Source organism: Neodiprion fabricii, chromosome 6, assembly GCF_021155785.1.
Source record: "Neodiprion fabricii isolate iyNeoFabr1 chromosome 6, iyNeoFabr1.1, whole genome shotgun sequence".
Classification (NCBI taxonomy): Eukaryota; Metazoa; Arthropoda; class Insecta; order Hymenoptera; family Diprionidae; genus Neodiprion; species Neodiprion fabricii.
Window position 1 is genome coordinate 5339667 of NC_060244.1, and position 20323 is coordinate 5359989.

Consider the following 20323-nt stretch of genomic DNA (forward strand, 5'->3'; position numbering starts at 1 on the left):
AAGACTTGTGGTCCGCGCGAATGCGATGAGACATGTGCCGATCATCCCACTTCTCGAGACTCGCGTAGCCCGTTGTATGCTTCATGATTCATTTCGTGACGATTTCAGGAAACAACTACCTCACACCATCGCCAGCGGTGGGAATGGAGTGCGACACCGGTCAGCAGGACCTCGGTGGACAAAACCAGTACGGTGCGCAAGAGGGAAAACAGTACTCGTTGCTCCAGAACGTCTGCGCCTCGTACGGACTGACCTTGAAAGAGGAGGAGGACTTCTCGGCGTACAAGATTCAGCCCGGTGACCTTTTGTCCGGGCAGTACGGCCCCTACGACGTTAACGACACGGGGATGGTAGTGGACATAGTGACCGGAGCGGTGGTGGATCCCCTACATTTCACGGCGACCCTGGCCAACTTCCCTTCGCCGTCGGATCACACGGCCCTCCTCGAGAGCCTGGGCGATGCGGCTGACCTATTTTTGCCGAGGTTGCCAGCCAACGAGGGCGGCAACGACCTTCTGGACGACTCGCTTCACTCGCCACCCTCCTCCGGGAGCACGATAGGTCAGGACGGGCAGATATCGACCCCAGTCGAGCCCAGCGTTGATCCATTCCCGGAGCATAGTATCGCCCTCGCCAGAGGATTTGACGCCTCCAGGTAAGAGGAAAACACCGAGAAACCGACGACACCTGGATTCGGTAACGCCAAGATTCGAACGTACGACAAGAAACTTAGCGATTCTCTGTTTTATTGCAGGAACTACACCACGACTCAGCACTTCAACGGCACCTCGAAGATACCATCCACCCTCAACTATCCTCCCGGCGAATCCAGCTATCAACCTCTTCCCAAAGAACGCCCAGAACTGGCTCTCCACATAAACCAGCAACAGTCGAACGAGCCCCAACTTCAGCAGCTACAGATTCAGGTCCAACTTCAACAGCAGGGTGCCTCGTCCTCGCCCCATCAACACCATCATCAGAGTCTTCTCAGTCCTGGTCTCAGTTTCACCGGAAGTGGTAAATGCCCGATCCCGCGATGAAAAAAATTCTTTGCCCTTCGGTATTCGTTCTCATGTACGGTTTTGTCGCACGAACTTGTCATGCTTTCAGGTCTTGACCTCGACTCGGCCAGTAGTGCCGGTGGCAGTCTGCCCAGCCCCGGAGCCGCTAGCTGCTCCCTCGACACCGCCTCGGCCAGCGTGTCATCGCCCAGCACCATGATGGACCATGGCCAGGTACCCAGCCCGGCCAGTGTCACCGCCAGCGTGAGTGCAACTTCCGCAATCTCCAATTCCAAACATACCTCCCCGGTCGGAGATCCCCCGCTACCACAGCGCGTCAACGTCCTTCAGCAGCGGGTAAGCACCCTGGATCGATAGAGGCAAACGCATACGTAGTAAATTCCCTATTCGCGAAAAGATACGTTAACTCACCAAGTATCCTGGTACGGTTTGAATTTTTGGCAGGAGAAAATTGAAGACCGTTTTCCAAATACGGAAGTAATCTCAGCGAACACTCTGGGGTACCAGCTGTATAGGTATTATTAATCTTTGATAATAGGGCACGGCAGATTCGCTAAGACGTAGTGTCCATGATCTGTCGTAAAGAATTAAACAATATGAACTATGTAGGTATATCATGTACAAACACCTGGTAGCTAAAGACGTGAACGGTCAAACGACATCGATGAATGCTAACGTAAGTGCTGTAGTAATTTTCTACCGATTTATTTCGTCGGTATACGATAACACCGTGATGAGATTTTTCAAAAAACATTGGACACCCTCATGATGAGGATCATTTTAACGCTAGCGTAATGACGATTTTATAGCTCGTATCCGTTATCGAAATTAGTAGGGCCACGAGTCGATGAACTGTTTCCTAATTTGATAATGTAGGAAACGTTGGTTGATATTGATTTCGTGAAAAAGTATCTCATACACGCTTCGAACCCTGTTTACGATGGATCACCTATATGCAATGCCAATCATCTTGAGTGCTTTACCGACCGCGCTGGGCCACGTATTTCGGTTTTGAAATTCCGCTAAGAAAAATGTCTCTGCATTTTTTGATTACAGTTGGGACTTCCGGGCGATGTACAGCTTGAATTTGTAAACGGTGGACACGGTATTAAAAATCCATTAGCGGTCGAAGGTCAGCGGCAAGCGGCGGCGACTCGTGAAGAAGAAAAAACCGCGCGCCCAGCACCTGGCAAAGTAAGTCAATAGTCGAGGATTTCGCTGTAATCCCGCGAACGGATCCCCAAAACATCGGTTACTGATAATCATTTACTCAATCTACTTCAGGACGACGATCCAAACAGATTCACCTGCCGCGTATGCAGCAAAAACTTCAGTCTTCAGAGACTCCTTAACCGCCACATGAAATGTCACAGCGATGTGAAACGCTACCTCTGCACATTTTGCGGAAAGGGATTCAACGACACCTTCGACCTTAAAAGGCACACCAGAACGCACACGGGCGTCCGACCTTACAAGTGCAATCTTTGCGAGAAGAGCTTTACCCAGCGTTGTTCTCTAGAGAGTCACTGTCTCAAGGTCCACGGTGTTCAGCATCAGTACGCCTACAAAGAACGCCGCACTAAGGTGAGTTAGGTGTCCTCGAGGATTAAGGGGTTACGGTCAATAATTTCGTTGCAAGGAAGGCTGAGACTTCAACCTGCAGTATGACTTCACAATGAAAACGAAAGAATTTATTGAGCTGTCTTTTATTTTAATAATATCTGGCATAAAAATAAAAACAAATATGTATCAGTTCCGATGTTGAATCAAAAAAATCTAACAGGTGTACGTCTGCGAGGAGTGCGGCCACACGACGCAAGAACCGGAAGTCCACTACCTACACCTTAAAGACAAGCACCCGTACAGTCCGGCTCTCCTAAAGTTCTACGACAAACGTCACTTCAAGTTCACAAATAGCAACTTCGCTAACATGCTGCTGCAAGTTCGCACGTAAGTCCAAGTCTGAGAAATCAGAGAGGTGCGTATAGAGAAAGCGGAGAAGGGGGAACAAATGAAGAAAAATTAGGGGAGTTAGGTGGAGGTGCGGCCCGATGGCTGGCAGAATTTTTAAAATCTGAAAATCGACTAGTTCTGCGAATGACGGTCGTTTCTGGGTTTTCAAAAAGCGCAAGGCCATCGTTGGGACACATATGATGACCTGAGTCTAACGCCGGCATATTTCACGGCCGCGTTTTGAGGGAAAGGGAGTGAGTCGTATGCAAAAATCGTGTTTCTTATTTTCCATCTCTTGATGCGGGGCGTGAAATGGGCAGGCAGTAGGCCTTTTATTTAATTTTAAGGTAACTTTTAACGGCAGTATTTAACTTTAATTATAATTAATGATTATTCAGGACTATAGTAAGTTAATCGTATATGAAAATACGGCAACGGCATAGCTGAAGTGCCTGTAAACTCGGATTCAACGTTTCAGGAATGCTTATTTCACATTTATTTTAATTTTTTTATATTATTCTATCAATGTGCAAATGAACTGATAAAGAGACTTTTGAACGAGACTCGATGGGATTTTGGAGAGTTACGTTGCTTTCCGACTTGACGGGCGGGGGGCAAAAGATCTCGACTTTCGTCTCCAGGAATTGATGTAAACGAGAGACTATCATGATGATTTTCTCGTTGCGTAAAGTAACGACGTCGCAGATCTTTTGCAGCACCGCATATGTAATAATTCACCGTGGCTATTGCATCTTAGAAGACTTTATTGTAGAGTTCAGGCATGAATTACAGCTGTAAACAATTTTTTTAATTTAAATCATTGTCTATAATAATAAGCCTATCTATAATAACAGTTTCATTCGTCCTCATCCAAAACTCTCATTTGAAATTATTTAACACTACTAGTATGTTCGTGTAATTTGACATTGATTTGACGATAAAAAAAAAATAAAATGAGTATCAAACTTGATCATTCCTCGCATCTTCATTTATGACATAATTATCACAATTTGTTTTTTAATTTTTTCGTTTATACAATACTTTTGTTTCTTAATTCATCACATGCATAGAATAATCGCGATCACATAGTCGAAACGGGGATTTGTGCAATTTGGTGGTAGATTTAGAGTTAAATACACACATCACACTGAGAAGACGTATAAACAGTGAACATAACGCACACCGCGCACAAATTACAGTATCAATAGGTAAACCGTATAGAGTTAAAGTACCTAAACACTATACACAGGCGAACAAGGTGCAAGTGTTTTAAGGTACTTTACCAATTGATTATATACAGCAATATGGATAGTAGTTGAAAATATGAAAAAGCAAAAAGAAACTCAATATGTAACAGCGGACGAAGAATAAGTAATGTTACTCTCGAAGAAGGTGCTAAAGTCCATCCATTATATTACCTATATATTTGATAAATATTAGGAGTAACTATAGCCGATCAAAGAACGATCAAAACAAGGTTTTAGGGTACAGAGACGAAAAATTTCATGAAAGAAAAAATGAAAAACATTAATGATAGAAAGAATCGATCGAACAACGTTACTGTACATATTTATAATGTACATAATTAATAAAACTGTTCCACAGATTTCGGTATTCAGAGATTGGTGAAAACCTCACTCTTGTCTCTCGTCCGTGTTAGTCCGTTTTGTTAAGGCGAGCCGCGTTCGAAAAATGTATATACATAATGTAAGTTAAACGTTTGGAAAGAATAACTCTCGCCTTGTAAACCATTTTTTTTCGTCTGAATATTAATATAGACAAATTGTACCTTGTGACAGATATTTTTTGTACAATAGGATGAAAATTCGTAATCCATTTTTAAGTCTTAGAAATACTCAAGTTATAATCGTATTTACTGAAATATAATCTATTATTTAATTTACATCCAGTATTGTTTCATATATGATAATAATATTATATTTATCGTCGTTAACTTTTAATAGAATCATTTCTGCAGAAGATTCGAACGAAGATAGAGCTATTCATAAGCACATTATAGAAATGTGTATGAATATATTGCAGAACGTCGTGATTATTAATCTACGCATGTTGAAAGGTCTGTCTCGAACGTGGTTATGCATTCTGTATGTAGAAGTTAAAGAGATAATAAAAAAAATCTTAATTTAAGCATATTAAAAACCTTTGGTCCACACAGTGTTGGTATTTAAAATTAAGGAAACATACATAATTTATTTATAAAATCTGTACTTTCAATACATTTCGGTATGAAAATAATCATGGTAAACTTATTTTATTTTTTTTTATTTTTGCCTCTAAAACCAACTGTCTGTATGAGTATCCTTAAGAATTCACATGGGACGGAAACTCATATCATTCCGATCAGTTCCTACATTTTGTAAGGGTACGCTTACCGATATACGTATTTATATATCAGAAGGTATCGTGTATGATAGACATAAATTTTATTTTATTTTTATTATTATTAAACCACAACACCGTGATGGGTTTTGTCTGAAAAAAAATATTCGTCAATCTTTAATGAGTAATTTTCAATCGTCTGTCAAAGTAATTCATGTTTATTTAACGATCGTCCATTCGTTGAGTTGAAAGTGAATCGAGCATTTATGCAACAAACGAAATTTTCAACTATCTAATTCAGAAAAACAATGGAAAATGTTTGATAAGGCGAATTTTGAGTTTTACTTACTCGTTGTATTAAGTCGAATAGGAGGAAGAGTAGACTTTGCTGAAACACTGGGTTCGTTATTTTGTGCCCGGTGCGTCTTATCATCAGAGCCTATTCGTCTGAGCTGTAATCGAGATGGAAAACATGTATTATCATAGTTTATCTATTATAGAATCTTGGTGATCGGTCAATTAAGTAGACGTATTTTTAGTGAACGTTTCGACCCGGATATGGGCCCTCCTCAGAACGATTTATTTATTTAACTGTCAAGAACAACAAAAAATTTTTTTTTAAATAATAATACTAGAAGTACAATCGGACATTAAATATTGTAGATGTAATACTCTTAGGGCTATTATATATTATTGGTTAGTGAGAACAATTTGATTAATTGAAAAAAGAAAGGCTTAAAGTGTTATTTACCTTTTTTTAAAAGTAAGTGGACAAAGATGTAGTCGAATTGACAATTTACAATTAGTGGATACAATGTTCTTTGAGTTCAATGTTAATTTGCAAAGTGTCCAAGAAGTGGAGCTAGGCTCTTTATGACTATGTTCCTCATGTCTAACAAAAATTATTATCGGTTGAACCGACTGGGTCAACAGGTGAATAACGACTGATGGGAGAAACAAATATGATCCAGAGTGAAGGTGAACCTAATATAAACAATTATACAGAAAAACAAAAATATTTTGTGAAAAAAAATTATGTAGAAAAACTGTGTTATGGGGACAAAAATTTTGTGTATCTAGTTAAGGTTAAACAATATTTGTTGTGTGGGCGGAGATTAGAGGTTTGTAAATATTACTTAAATGTTCAACATCTTGTCGAAGATTAACGGAATTGGTGTGACCTATTTTGTAGGACATTGGATGGTGAGAATTAAAATTCAAATATCTTTGAGACCAGGTTTTTTTGTGGAACCAATCTGTTTTGATATTATTGTTGTTGTGTATCAGCAATACATCTAAGAAATTGATGGCGTCATTTTCTTCTATTTCGATAGTAAATTGTAATCGTGGATGATATCGGTTTAAAATATTAAGAGTGTGATCTATTTATATACATAGACATAGTCATAAAGAGCCTAGCTCCACTTCTTGGACACTTTGCAAATTAATTTTACTGCTAAAAAGACCTTCTTTAAAACCTTTTAACACAATGACATATTGACTGTGAAGAAACATAGTTCTTTAATCTTTTTAACTAATGACTTCCAACTATTAACTCCTACATGTAAAATAACTAGAAGATTGACATTGACTACCATCACTCAAAGAACATTGTCTCCACTAATTGTAAATTGTGAATTCGACTACATCTTTGTCCACTTACTTTTAAAAAAATGTAAATAACACTTTAAGCCTTTCTTTTTTCAATTAATCAAATTGTTCTCACTAACCAATAATATATAATAGCCCTAAGAGTATTACATCTACAATATTTAATGTCCGATTGTACTTCTAGTATTATTATTTTAAAAAAAATTTTTTGTTGTTCTTGACAGTTGAATAAATAAATTGTTCTGAGGAGGGCCCATATCCGGGTCGAAACGTTCACTAAAAATACGTTTACTTAATTGACCGATCACCAAGATTCTATAATAGATTATATACGAGGTCGAGAATTCTTATTCATCATTATCATAGTTTCCGGTAGATTAATTATAATAGAAACATTAGAAGTAATACAACATTTCAGTTCTATTATCTCACAACTCACACGGGTAATTAGCGAAGCCAAACAAATAAAAAACGAGCAAAATATCGTTTGATAGTGATGACGATGTGCAAAGTGTATAAAAAAAAAGCAAATGCTTGTACTCAATTACTGTAAAGTACGTACGTACTTTCACTTAAGTTGGTTCGGACCCATTCGCTCGTAGTACCTAGATTAATATCCTCATGTTATTCACAAGAAAATGAGAATGAATGAAGTAGAAGAATTAGTCTCATTTACGTGTTCAGCCAAAAAGTTTTCTCTGAGTAGTTGTTACAATCAGATTTCGGTTAAACTTTGCGAAAAACTAAAAAGTGCACTTCAAAAACGTTGTGAGAGCGTTTCTTAATAATATCTACTCAAATCTAAAAGCCAATTTGTATGCTACCCGAACACGAATATCATTTACCACGAAAGTATATCTCTTACTATTGACACGCGAACAATGAGATTGCATCTGATTTTCCATGCCAACCATTCCCCGTTGCCTCTTAGCAACTCCTTCGACGGCTGAAGAACTTCGAAGCGTTTTTCCGTCTTGTAATAAACTCACCTGGTCATCGATCGCCTTAAACTGCCACTTCCAAGTGTGATTGTAAAGGAAAGGCCGATGGTCAAACCGATTATCGTCGGGACTATACGTTTCGGCGTGGCATGATGGCGTAAGGACGGTCATCTTGTGCCGATTTATCGCGTAACAGCGATAAAAATGTTTCACTTTATCGGCAATCTACGATTAAGAGAATGTAATCGTAGAAACATAGAAATGTTGCAACGATTTTAAATCTTTGTTCGAAAAAACTCAATCAATTAATCACCTCTTTAGGAGTACAATCCTCCCACATATGTAACAATTTGCAGAACATAGAAAATGGACCTGCACAATTTTGCTTTCTCAATTTTCCGAAAGCCCCGAGCTCTTTGTACGTCATTCCCATATCGATTTCGTCCAATTGAGCCAACTGACCGTGTTGTAAAGGCTCCAATTCGGCCGTAGGTGGAGCATCCAATATTGCGTCCAGGGTGTGCATGTTATGTTTCTTTCTGAAATATTCCTACAACTTGTAGACACGAAATTCAATATTTTTTTTTACATTAGAATAAAGTTTTTCCAATATTTCTGGGTCATTCGCGAATCCGTTAATTCTCTTACCTAAAGTAGATGAGAAACTTCTTCAGATCAGTCTTTGTTACCCCTCCAATTGGATTGACGTCCGCACTACTGCAGTCATATTTAGTAAAGTAGCCCCTCAAAGCCTCGTCTACATTACCACTTCCCAATACCAAAAGCCCACCGGGTCTCCCTCTAACCCATAACATCAGTTGCGCAAACAGATAGGCAATAACCATTCGTAAGCGAGCCTGCACAATTCATTCATTTCGAGTTAATGCTCACTGACAATGGGTCAAATTGTTTTCGTACTAATTGTTTATTAAGATATTGACTGTAAGTGTTTAATTAAACATTGCCTGAATATTTTGGAGTGCCAAGCTTTCCCTTGGCGAGCCACCGTGCACTTTAAATCTTGGCGTCAATTTGGTAACTTGTTGAAATATACCAAGAACTGCAGAGACTGCTGTATCGATAACAATACCGTGATGATACGCGCCGATTTGACTGGCCAGTTCAGCGGCTCGCGTCTTTGTTTCAATTGAAGAATTTTCTGTAGCCATGTAGCAAGTGAACAGAATAACGTTACATAACTGCTTCGGATCAGTGGGAACGTATTCACCATCACCCACGATTTTTCTTATATCCGAAAGAACTTGGGAATCTATAATTAATTGTACAAATTAGGATACACCTGGGATTGCGAAAGTTCCGCGAGTCTCCAAATTTTCCCAGATACTGTATCAGACAAATAACTTGCCGCCTTTGCTGACAGAGCTGACGATCATGTCGCACATCGAATAAACCAAACACGCAACAGCAGTTGAATCTACACCGCCACTGAGAGGTAAGAAAAAACCTCCCTGACAAGATCGCCTGTAAGATAACAAGGTATGCATTAAATCATTTTGTGACGCTTAATGATGTTACGATTTATATATCAAACCTCAAATAATCCCACAACCAGCAAGCCGGAGCCAGAGAGATTTCTTCTTCTGGGGTGTGATACCTCCACCTCGACGACTCATTTTCCTCCATTGAATAATAATCACAACTAATTGGAATAGTTGGACGGTTTGAAATTACACCGTCAGATGTTAATGCATAGTCAACCTTAACCCGAGGGTAAGGTTGAGCTCTCGCAGCTAAGTGTGTTCGAGACCTGATATTGTTTCGATAAGACCTGCGGCGAAAAAACCATTTTAAGACTGTTGTTTTTTTTTAAGATGACCTTTTCATATCTTCTATACATTCTACATCAAAAGCTCACTCCAGCTTGCCTTATATCTTCCAAATCAAGCGTCGCTACCGTTACTTCAACATCCTGGAGGGCAAACTCTTTTCCACGATTCAATATTTTACCATTCAAAGTAATACTCGAACCACCGTTGAAATAAATCCGAGCACCGTCACATCCGCGCAAGTTACTGAATATGTAGCACCCGCCAGCCTTGAAGGTAGCTGCTTTCACTAGATCGACGGTAACGTAAGCCTTCCGTAGTTCAAAATGTGACCCACTTCCTGCAATAATGACATTTTTTTTAACAGATTGAAAATGGACACAGACCTCTACAATTTGTTACCATTAACAATTATTTCAACGCCATCCAGACTCATCGGTATATGATTGCTGCTCGGATTCCACAACTCTTCGCATATCTCAAAACCTATGCATGTATCCTTGGTCGAAATGATAGCGTCACCAAAAGGTACTATCGATTGGTCAGTTATAGCTGATATCATTCTAGGTAAAAAATAATCCTCAACCATACGCTCCTGCAAATTATTACAGGAAATTTTTTCTTTTCATTTTTTTCTCCGATTAGGCGCATCTTTTGACCATTGCCATAATTTTACTTACCTTAGTCCAAGCAGAAAACCATCTTGATTCTCTGTAATTCCCATCTTCGCACATTCTCATTTTTGGTCTAATCAGTAAGATCTTTTTATTTATGAAAGCTACTCTGCAATTATAATTCACATTCTTGTGCATAACAGGCATCCCAACATCGATCAATATATCCTCGCATATTGGTGATTTTAGAAGCTCGGCTAATACTTCCCAGCTATGCAACAGCGTGTCTGATTCATAAAAGTGATCCTCGCAACTATAACCACTGTGAGAAAAGGTTTGAGGTACCGCAAATTGCTTTTTTATTTTCATTTCTTTGACAAATATTCATTAGTTTACCATATTTCAAGCTCTGGACCGCTTCTATAAGTTGCTCCCATCTCCTTGGCTTGCTGTATACTTTGAAATATCCTTCTTAGGTTCCCATCAAAGTCCATCGCCCATTGGTTCAGCGTGCAAGCTGCTACTGTCACAGTTCGCCCCATATTCCAAGTATTAGTCCCTTTGATAAATTTTATACGTTCAGCACTGCAATGTGAAATTGGAGTTTTCAAAACCTAGATACCACATAATGTAGAATAACGATGAATTAAATCAATCAATAAATCCGGGATAGGCTTCTACGTATATATAAAAAAACTGGAATATCGTTAAGAAATGTAAACAAATCTCCTCAAGTAAATGCTAGCTATATCTAATAAGCAGTTCGACTGTAATTATAATTCCGACTCTTTTCATAAATCTACAATGCCAGGAGAATCTGCCTGCACATTAGCTCGTGCTATAATGAATTTGATTGATCAATACTTTAGAACTTACACAGGAATGCTAGATAGAAAACAGATTTCACTAATATTTTCACCTTTCTCAAATATCACCATTCCACTTTAGTTTTGTAGTTTTCAATATAATGCGAGACCATTTCAAAAAATATCAACTGATGATTACAATTGCCTGACTTAAAACGTGCAAATTAACGTGACTCAGACAGAAAAGGAAGAATAGGAAGAAATCAATGTTAGTCTGTTGTGATTCATTTTTTGGTAAAATTGTTAACTTGCTTGAAACTGACGTCAGTGGAGCAGATTATCTGACGCAGCAATGTTATTAGTAGCAGCCATCAATCATGATCCATTAATGGAATATTTAAAATTCCTTTGAAATTTGAAATCTATATCGCCTCATATTCCAGCGTGCTGACGTAGGAGATAGTCAACAATCTGTGTGTGTGTGCGCGGAACACCTGTTATAATTTTATGCCATATACATGTAAATTGAACCCTTTCTGATTCAGAAAGATATCAGAACAGACTAGTACTGTGAAGAAAAAGCTCGAAAGTGGGGAGGTTTGATAGGCGAAAAAGAAGAACCTGACGGTGACTGGTACTAGAATAATATTGGTGTGCGAGTGTAACAGATAGAAAATAACGCTTGTAGAATTTGCAAGTAATTTAACACCATCAGCAAAATGCATCTGAAGGTCGTTTGATTTAGATAAAGTTGTATACAAGTTAGAAAAAATTCATTTCTTCACCTCACACAAGCAAAGGCACGTTACCTCACGCAATCATACTCACCTAAGGTAATGCGAGACCTAAATAGATCAAAACCTAATCAAAGTAGACCGTTCAAATATCAATATTTCTCTGCATCGCCTTGTACATATAACAGATACCAATGCAAGCAACCCTCCAAGCAACCATTGGCTCCACCCCCTGCTTTGATGGTTGTTAGGGAATAGTTATGCACAGGTCAATCTACTAGCCAAGAGTTAACTTGCAGCTTGGAAGCCCAGGTGCAAAGTGAAAGAGCAACGGCTATGTGGAACAAAAACTGCGATTATTTATAAAGGAATCTTTTTTTATTTTTGTAAAATAATTCGTACAAGAAGCTGCGTGTGATAATGTTAAAAGTTAAAAACTACTGATAACGCAATCATATTTAAATACTAAATAATAAAATCCTTATAACATGTACTTAACAATCATCAGAAATGATTTAAGAAACAGATCAATTCTGCTGTCCTGTAGACCCCAGTAAAAATTTTTTCAAGAATGACTGTCTATTATTACCAAAATAAACAAAGCAGTACGCTACATAGGCTGTAATGTTTTATACTAGTTACAAAATGATATAATGTGTAACGCTTACTGAAAAAAAAAGGACATTTCACCAAAACTACAGGCCCTAGATTTAAAATTTAGACTGGTGCATTGATAGTTGGAAATGTATGTATAGTGAATGGCACATTAAATTGAAAAGGCCAAGGACCAATAATGATAAATGAAGAAATTATAATGTTAGTCAAGTTGTTCAAATTGTTTGGCGTCGAAGCGCTGAGAAATGGATTTCGCTGTAAACAGCAGAGTGAAAGAACTTCAAGCAGCTCTATTTCCGATTCACCCAATTCCAAGTGAGTTTAATTGCGTAATGCGAAAGCTTGTTTATCAAGATAAAGTCAAGTCAGTATCACCAACTTATAAATGGCTATTTTTTATCCAAGTATTATAGAACAGAAAAGGTAGAGAGAGTATGTCCATTTTTCAGCATCGTTACATAACACCGCATCATTCGAAGTTAAAAACACAATGCCGGACTATTGCGAATTGGTATCCGAACGTACAGAAAGAATTGGTGAATATTCTATGGAATGGCAATGAGAACACAAACTTATTTTCAACTAGAAATAGTTTTTAGAAGCCAAATAAATTTGTTTGTAGTTCCACATTCATATGTTAGAAAAACAAAACTGGAGAAACATGTTTCAACGAATGACCTCATCTGTTATCTTTTATATTCATTATTTGCCATTAGTAGCTGTTAAATTAATCGAAATCTCTGTATTGCAATTCTATCTTGCTTAGATTCATTTGTCACAAACATGTTGCCTGCAACCTCAACGTTAGCCACACATAAAGCACAAAAAACGTATCATTATATTAGTCAAATTCATGCTTTTCATTATGAAACAGAACCTTACGATTAGTTTGACAATTCAAAACTGGCACGTAAAAGTATTATTTTATTAGAAAAAAATAAGCAATCGAAATAATGGGATTAACATGTAAATATTTTATTTACTATTTGTACAGTTCTAACTATTATGAACCAGAGAATGCTAATATATATCAAACTTAATTACAACAATTAGACAGTGCGCCTCAACTTTTTGCGAGCGTGACTGTGATCCACTTACAATCTGATGTGTGTGTTTAAACCTTTATCTATGATCAATGAAGCATTTCCTATACAAGCCTAAATGAATGAGCAAAATAATACAGTGATCCTTCAAGTGGGAATACAATAATCTATAGCAATACAATAATAATAGCACTGATAAAGTTAGAATAAACATACAGACAAATTGCGTTAGACACTAGTTCTAGCAATAAGGTTTATTCATTTAAATTTATCAAATTTTGTTAATCAATACGGTCTTATTCGCAGACAGTTACATCACAAGCCAATGCCTACAAGGTCGTCTCGGCATTACGAGAAGAGATATAGAAACTGCTTTGAATTTGTCTGCAAGTGTTGCGAGATACCGAGACTCCAAAGAAGCCTTTCCAACTATACCAGATGCCCATTCTGGCATCGATGGTATAACACAAGAAGCGAGATGGCCGACAGAGTGTCAAGTAAGATCTTCTAGCTTTCTTAATTTTCATTATTTGAAACTTACTGAAGTTAAACTGATATTAGGTAATACAGGAGAGGATACGCCATATAGAATATTTTCCGGCTACACCAGAACCATATTATGTGCCGAGTGGAAAAGAACCAAAGCCAAAACCAATTGGAGAGGAATCCGGAACAGTCATTTTTCGATACTGCCCTATGAGTGCCACAAATTATGTACGTATCAACTAATTCTGCTAATGATTCTTTTTTATCGAAAAAGATAAAATTCAAAACCATTGGTAATATTAGACAAAGCTGAATTGCATGTTACAGTTCAGCAGATCATGTATCGGCGGGACCATTTTTATACAGGAGCCAATAACAAGTGCATCAAACACAAATTTGAATTGCCTAGATAACTCTGTAGCAAATAGTTTCGCTACCTGTAATTCGGACCTAAAATTTGAATCAAGATTTGAATCTGGAAACTTGGGCAAGGTCATTAAAATAACAGACACTTACTATCAACTTCACTTGAGGAAGGATCTTTATACTCAAAGACACATGCAATGGTATTATTTTAGAATATCAAACACCAAAAGTAGGACAATATACAGGTCAGTTGTAATCTGATTACAGACAAGAATAGGTGTGTACAAAAAACATTTATAAACAGATGAATTCGATACTTTCAATCTATTGTTAACAACAGGTTGTCCATTGTAAATTTTTGTAAAGAAGATAGTTTGTATAATGAAGGACTAAAGCCTCTGCTATACTCTACCAAAGATGCATCGTTGCACGCTGTCGGATGGAGAAGGTGCGGCGACAACATCACCTACTACAAGAACGATTCCTCGTAAGTAATTAAATTATAATTTTTTTCAAATTGAACATTTTTATTCATTTGGATTTGTTTTAGCGACGAAGAGAAAGAGAAACATACATTGACATTTAATCTGTCTTTCCCGCACGACCAGGACACTGTGTACTTAGCTCATTGTTACCCATATACATACACAGATCTTCAGGTAATGAGTGAATCGGCAATATTCAAATGTTTGTGACCACTGGAATATCAGTATTGCGCAATTTATCAACTTATGTAACGTTCATTCAGAAATTATTAATCGAACAAGAAAAACTAACATTGGACTAACGTGAGTCTAATTTCTTTCAGGAATATCTGGGTTCAATTATCAATGACCCTGCCAAAACCAAGTACACCAAACTCAGATTGTTGTGTCGAAGTTTGGCAGGAAACAATGTCTACTATCTAACTATAACCGCGCCAATGTTCAATGATGACGGAAGAAAGAAAAAAGGTGTTGTTATAACTGCACGTGTACATCCTGGGGAAACACCATCGAGTTGGATGATGAAAGGAATTATTGACTTTCTGACCGGGGATTCTAATCAGGCTAAAGTTAAATACTTTCCGATGAAATTTCTTCAGAAATCTCATCGTAGAAAAGTAATGTACTGATTATTGATACAATTTTACAGGAATTGCGGGAACGATTTATCTTCAAGTTGGTACCAATGCTAAATCCGGATGGAGTTATAGTTGGGAATAACAGGTGCTCTTTGTCTGGGAAGGACTTGAATCGACAATACAGAACTGTAATGCGAGAGAGTTATCCTTCGGTATGGCATACCAAACTCATGATTCGCAGGTAAGGCACAAGGAAAGAGACGAGGAAAAATAAGCACAAAAAATGTAGCCAATTCAACATTGATAATATAGCTTTGAGTTTTCGTCATATACCTAATAATTATGCATGCAACGACAGATTGATGGAGGAATGCGGTATTGCAATATACTGCGATTTACACGCGCACTCAAGGAGACACAACATATTCATTTATGGTTGTGAAAGTAAAAGGGGTGGATCTGGTGGAAAACTGTCAGAACAAGTTTTTCCTTTAATGTTACACAAGAATGCTGCTGATAAAGTGAGTAGTCTACCGGATCATACAAGTGAATGAAACACTGAGGTGTTGGTTTTCATTTGAGAATTCAACCTGTTTCAGTTTTCATTTGAGAATTGCAAATTCCATATTGAAAAGGGAAAAGAAGGCACAGGGAGAGTAGTTGTCTGGCTAATGGGTGTGCAAAACAGTTATACCATGGAGGCTTCCTTGAGTGGTTCTAAAATTGGCTCCAGAGCTGATACGCACTTTTCGACGCAAGATTACGAACAAATTGGTAAAGCTTTTTGTGAAACCCTACTGGATTTCTCCGACGAAGATCCTACGAAGGTGAGGTTTCAAGCAATCTCAGTTCTTGTATTTCATAGTAGTCATAACTATATTTATTAGAATTGTAATTCTGATTATGTTTGATGCTGCGTGGAAATTTTTGGGTAAGCTGAACTTGCAGTACTCAAAATAATGAAACTGTGCAGAAATACATTTGTTGTAACATCTTCTTACAAAATCGAAAATATCTAGAATAATTTCGGGCATGCTTCAACTTGCAGGATGAAATTGAATGTCAATGTAGGAACGACTACGAAATAAAATTCTTGCAAGACTTATGAAGGAAGGATCAAGCGCTGATGAACCAACAAATATCAATCTAACCGATTACTCTAGGTACGTTGATTAGAATAAATTTCTTTTTTTAATGCTGATTACACATTTCACTAATATTTCTTGGAATTTCTCTACTTGTGAAAATAAAAGCGATGAGGGCGATACATCCGATAGTTCATCGCAAGACGATAGACGAGAAAGAGCTGACGAAAAATCAAAACGAGATACGGACGACAGTTACCCATACCTATCTGTTCCACCGCCGTCGCCAATACTACCAAGGGCCAAAGGCAATGGAAAAATAAGAAATGGAGCGAGGAAAAAATTTTTGGAACAGAACTCTCAAGTCAAAAAGAAAATATTGGTACAAAATTTGACTGAAAAAACTAAAACGTAGATGAATATTTGCTCACACTCGCTTCCCGTACCATATTTGTGTTACAGACTCAAAGAGCTGTTATGGACGTACCGATTACCGATCCAGGAAGTGATTTATACGATGTCAGTGAGTCAGGAGATGAGTATTATTTGGAATCATCTATAGCAACCTCCAGGCTTCCGCAAGGTATACAGAAACCTGAAATATGATGAATTCCAGTATGATAATTCAGTTGTCTTTTGAATTGTAGAGAGTCGCTCTAATTTAATGGAAAGGTCTGATGTATCAGAAAAAGATGAAGATTATAGGAAAGATTCTCGCAAAGACTATTTACCATTACCATCGATAATAAGGCCTCACAGTCTGTCTTTAGGAGAGGAATTACCTCCAGCAAAGACAACTCACAAATCGAGACAGCAGCCACGTTATCTGCCTCAACCAAAGCAAGTTTTCATTTCAAATTACCAAAAGTCAAAGAAAGGTCAATCGGTTATAAATTCATTAGGTAACATCTTGTTTCTCTATTGTTTCAGAACATCGAGACACCTGTCTCCTATATTCTCAAAGCATCAGGATGTTCAAATAAAAATGGCCTCTTTGCGTCAGCAACTTTGGACGGGCGTTCCAATGAGGAGCCAATACAAAGAAGATAGAGGAAATCCATTCATTCAAAGTTCTAATGGCTGGGGAGCATCGAGCCTGGCCTTGGCCTATCAAACCGATAGCGAAACTCTGCTAAAGTAAGAAAACAGGTTGTTTTAAGCATGAAATAACAATGGACCTTTTTAAGGCTAAAATCCAATAAATTTCAGATCTTGCTCAAAAAAATTAGAGGCATTAGACTATACTCAGAAAACGAACGGAGAGTCAAGAAAAGTAAAGAAAAAATTGCTGAAAAAGCAGGCAAAGGTAATCAACATTCTACCAATCCATGTAGATGAGGAAGAAGTCCCAAAGCCAATTAAAAAGAAAAGGACACGGCTAAGACGCCAAAAGACTGTGAATATGAACACGATTGGAGCAGAGACTAACGCGATATCGACAAGGGCAGATAAAATAGATTCCCTAAGATTGTTCGGGATTGCAAAGCTACCGAAACCGGAAGCCAAGCACAAATCTGAATCTAAACGAAAATTCCGTAAAGGAGGTCTAGTTGTTACCGCCGCTACCAGCATGCCCAAAACAAAACAAAAGTTAATGATTGACCCCACAACCGACAGTTCTAGTTCAGATGAAGTTCAGCTTAGCGTGCGGCCAAGAACTGCGAAGAAAAAAAAGAAATCACTGGTAAAGAAGAAACGAGTACTTAGCGCCAGTGTTATGCTCGGGGCTATGGCAGTAAAATAGTAATTTTAAGAATAAGGAACCATGATAGTTCCACATTTACAATAAAAGCAAAGCCTATCAAACGGCCCAGGGAACGTATCCCCATTTCCCCTGTACTTGAAAAATCGATTTAGCGTGAAAGATAATTGAACACATATTCTCGTCTACCCATTTTATACCACAGTCCCAAAAATGTAGTATACGTGTAACGAATTTAATAAAAATATACATCCCGATTAGTTCAGAGAATTTGCTTAAGACTCAGGAATATGGATTGAAAGACGCAGTAATAAAATGGAAAAAATGTGCGAAAATCGGTGAGGACAAATTTCGTAAATCTCTATTCAAATAATGGGAATTTTTAAATAGTTGAACTTAGCTTACCCTCACCTAACCTAGTTTAGCCCTGGCCGAGCCTGAGGCAAACCTAACCTGACCCGGAAGAAAAGTTGCAATGTAAGAATAAGAGTGAGCTATTGAATTTAGGAGGATTGTTGAATTAGATTCGTAAAATAATTTTCGTTTTTACGACGAATATAAGTCAACGGTGAGAATTTTTAAACAGGTGTAACTTAACCTTTCAGTTCTCTGCGGCTCGCGCTCTTCTCTCCGTCTGGAAGGATTTCCACTGCGGTGTTTGCGTTTCCTGTTATGCATCTACATAAATAGTGAGAAAAAAAAATTATGTTACTGGTAAAGAAAATTACCAAACAAGCAAAAAAATGCAAAACAAAAGGCTATCCTATCACGATATGTAAACTATTATCGCATTGTTTGTAACGTGGAAGACAATGAGTTTTTCTTCACCGTTCGCAAGTAAAATAAACTCACCCGCGGTAGCTCGCAGCAGTCGTTAATCAACGGGATTACAGTACATGCATATACTGAATTCAATCACAGGACAGAAACAAAGCATTAATAGAAAATTACCTAAGTACCTTTCACTGTTCGGTAATAACACGAGTAATAACGTGATAATAGTGTGCAACCGTACAAACGTCAACGACACCCGGAGATAAAAAACTAGAGCCTAATGCAAAAGAATTCGTGGGATTCACGCATGGACTATTTTCCGTTCGAATACCGCAAGCATCTCTCGCTCCATACCCTAGGATTCCACGGGCTAAAAAACAATCGCAAGGAACCTCACGGGAAAAATCTGCGGGTTGTCTTCGTAACTTAATATCTCTCGGCCAACTTAATTACAATTACAGTGCATGAGGAATTTCTTAATTTCACCTTTCGCGAACCGCTTACTCAAGCTGCCTCTGCAGGCCTACAGTTTTGGCACCCTCTCCGTGCTTTGCCGCCTTGAATTAATTTCAAACCAGGCAAATACTCTGACTCCAGAATCTGCATTAAAAGTCGGTCGAGTAGAATAATAATAAAGCACCATCGACGGTACTATTTGTAGGAATGGAAAATGGTGAGAATGATGATGAAAAAGCAGGAAATTTAATCGATGTACATCTCCAAATGTTCTTACAAAAAAATTTATTTCACCAAACTTTACTTTACCTCAGAAATTAACAATTCGTGGGGCAAATTTACAATTTATTGAAAAACAAATTTGTCCCAAGAAGTGTAATACATACGCAAATTATGAATATGAATAAACATTCCTGAAATGTGTATGAAATTTGCTTGATTAATTTTGAAAGTAATGTAAAAATCGACACGCGATAGCCTCGCAAATCTTGCACCGTAGTGCCATCATATGTACGCCTCATAACTCTACAAACAAGAAAGTTTTGCACTTGTGGACTGCACGCAAGCAAGGTCATTATATACACATAAAAGTTGCTTTGACACTATCTGATCCATGTGAAATACACACCTGATTTCACGTCATTAATTAAGCATTATTTTGGACGTTATGCAAAACTACTAGAAACACCAATAATAGATAATTCCAACATAACTGCTAAGATAAGATGCTTCCAACGCAATCGAAGAGATAAGCTGTTTCTATTGGCAGGTATCGGTCTGTGTTATAAACAAAACATGAAAAATTGGCCCGATTTGTCAGGCTATCGAAACATTTGACTAGTTGAAAAGAATAGCTTAATATTTTTTTACTTGTGTGCATAAAGCAGACTCGCTCTTAGTCAGAAGCTGCGTGATCTTGATTCTT

At 37.9% G+C, this 20323-nt stretch overlaps 3 protein-coding genes across 11 annotated transcripts in view; 2 read left to right on the top strand and 1 right to left on the bottom strand.

Moving 5' to 3' along the window:
• The window catches only part of LOC124185154 (transcriptional regulator ovo-like), a 63661-nt gene extending 59938 nt beyond the window's left edge, over positions 1-3723 (top strand). For 2 of the 5 annotated variants that reach the window (XM_046575611.1, XM_046575613.1), the window contains 6 exons: positions 109-655; positions 734-1017; positions 1111-1358; positions 2079-2216; positions 2307-2606; positions 2806-3723. In XM_046575611.1, the coding sequence (XP_046431567.1) occupies positions 109-655; positions 734-1017; positions 1111-1358; positions 2079-2216; positions 2307-2606; positions 2806-2976 (1688 nt within the window). In that variant the 3' untranslated portion in view covers positions 2977-3723. The remainder of the gene's footprint in view (positions 1-108; positions 656-733; positions 1018-1110; positions 1359-2078; positions 2217-2306; positions 2607-2805) is intronic. The other 3 variants (XM_046575612.1, XM_046575614.1, XM_046575615.1) reach the window with 2 other exon arrangements.
• Positions 3724-4004: 281 nt separating this feature from the next.
• On the bottom strand, positions 4005-19238 carry LOC124185156 (glutamine-dependent NAD(+) synthetase). Of its 5 annotated transcripts, none has more exons than XM_046575616.1 (14): positions 19021-19232; positions 18767-18846; positions 10665-10853; positions 10335-10590; positions 10057-10249; positions 9754-9994; positions 9420-9656; positions 9234-9349; positions 8833-9137; positions 8516-8724; positions 8181-8406; positions 7916-8092; positions 5665-5767; positions 4005-5468 (listed from the first exon to the last, which is right to left on the bottom strand). In XM_046575616.1, the coding sequence occupies exons 2-14, from the start codon at positions 18844-18846 to the stop codon at positions 5440-5442; spliced, it is 2361 nt and encodes a 786-aa protein (XP_046431572.1). In that variant the 5' UTR covers positions 19021-19232; the 3' UTR covers positions 4005-5439. The 5 variants fall into 5 exon arrangements, with proteins under 5 accessions (XP_046431572.1, XP_046431573.1, XP_046431576.1 ...); XM_046575619.1 differs by lacking the exon at positions 4005-5468 and adding an exon at positions 7493-7531 and having other exon boundaries at positions 19021-19238; XM_046575617.1 differs by lacking the exon at positions 19021-19232 and having other exon boundaries at positions 18767-18987.
• LOC124185152 (cytosolic carboxypeptidase 2) lies at positions 12510-18428 on the top strand. The gene is made up of 16 exons (XM_046575605.1): positions 12510-12738; positions 13773-13963; positions 14028-14180; positions 14280-14563; positions 14659-14805; positions 14869-14977; positions 15127-15372; positions 15453-15622; positions 15740-15902; positions 15981-16208; positions 16453-16544; positions 16635-16848; positions 16929-17049; positions 17114-17306; positions 17397-17603; positions 17676-18428. Exons 1-16 carry the CDS (start codon positions 12669-12671, stop codon positions 18208-18210), a joined length of 3123 nt encoding a protein of 1040 aa, XP_046431561.1. The 5' UTR covers positions 12510-12668; the 3' UTR covers positions 18211-18428.
• Positions 19239-20323: the final 1085 nt, after the last annotated feature.

Bases quoted from the DNA above. Each gene is read 5' to 3' on its own strand.
- LOC124185152 (XM_046575605.1), top strand. From the start codon at position 12,669: ATGGATTTCGCTGTAAACAGCAGAGTGAAAGAACTTCAAGCAGCTCTA. The intron at 12,739-13,772 runs GTGAGTTTAATT...TCTTATTCGCAG, and splicing joins TCCGATTCACCCAATTCCAA to ACAGTTACATCACAAGCCAA. The intron at 17,050-17,113 runs GTATACAGAAAC...TTTGAATTGTAG, and splicing joins AACCTCCAGGCTTCCGCAAG to AGAGTCGCTCTAATTTAATG.
- LOC124185156 (XM_046575616.1), bottom strand. From the start codon at position 18,846: ATGCATAACAGGAAACGCAAACACCGCAGTGGAAATCCTTCCAGACGG. The intron at 10,250-10,334 runs GTAAGTAAAATT...AATAATTTGCAG, and splicing joins GGTTTTCTGCTTGGACTAAG to GAGCGTATGGTTGAGGATTA. The intron at 8,093-8,180 runs GTGATTAATTGA...TCTTAATCGTAG, and splicing joins AGGATTGTACTCCTAAAGAG to ATTGCCGATAAAGTGAAACA.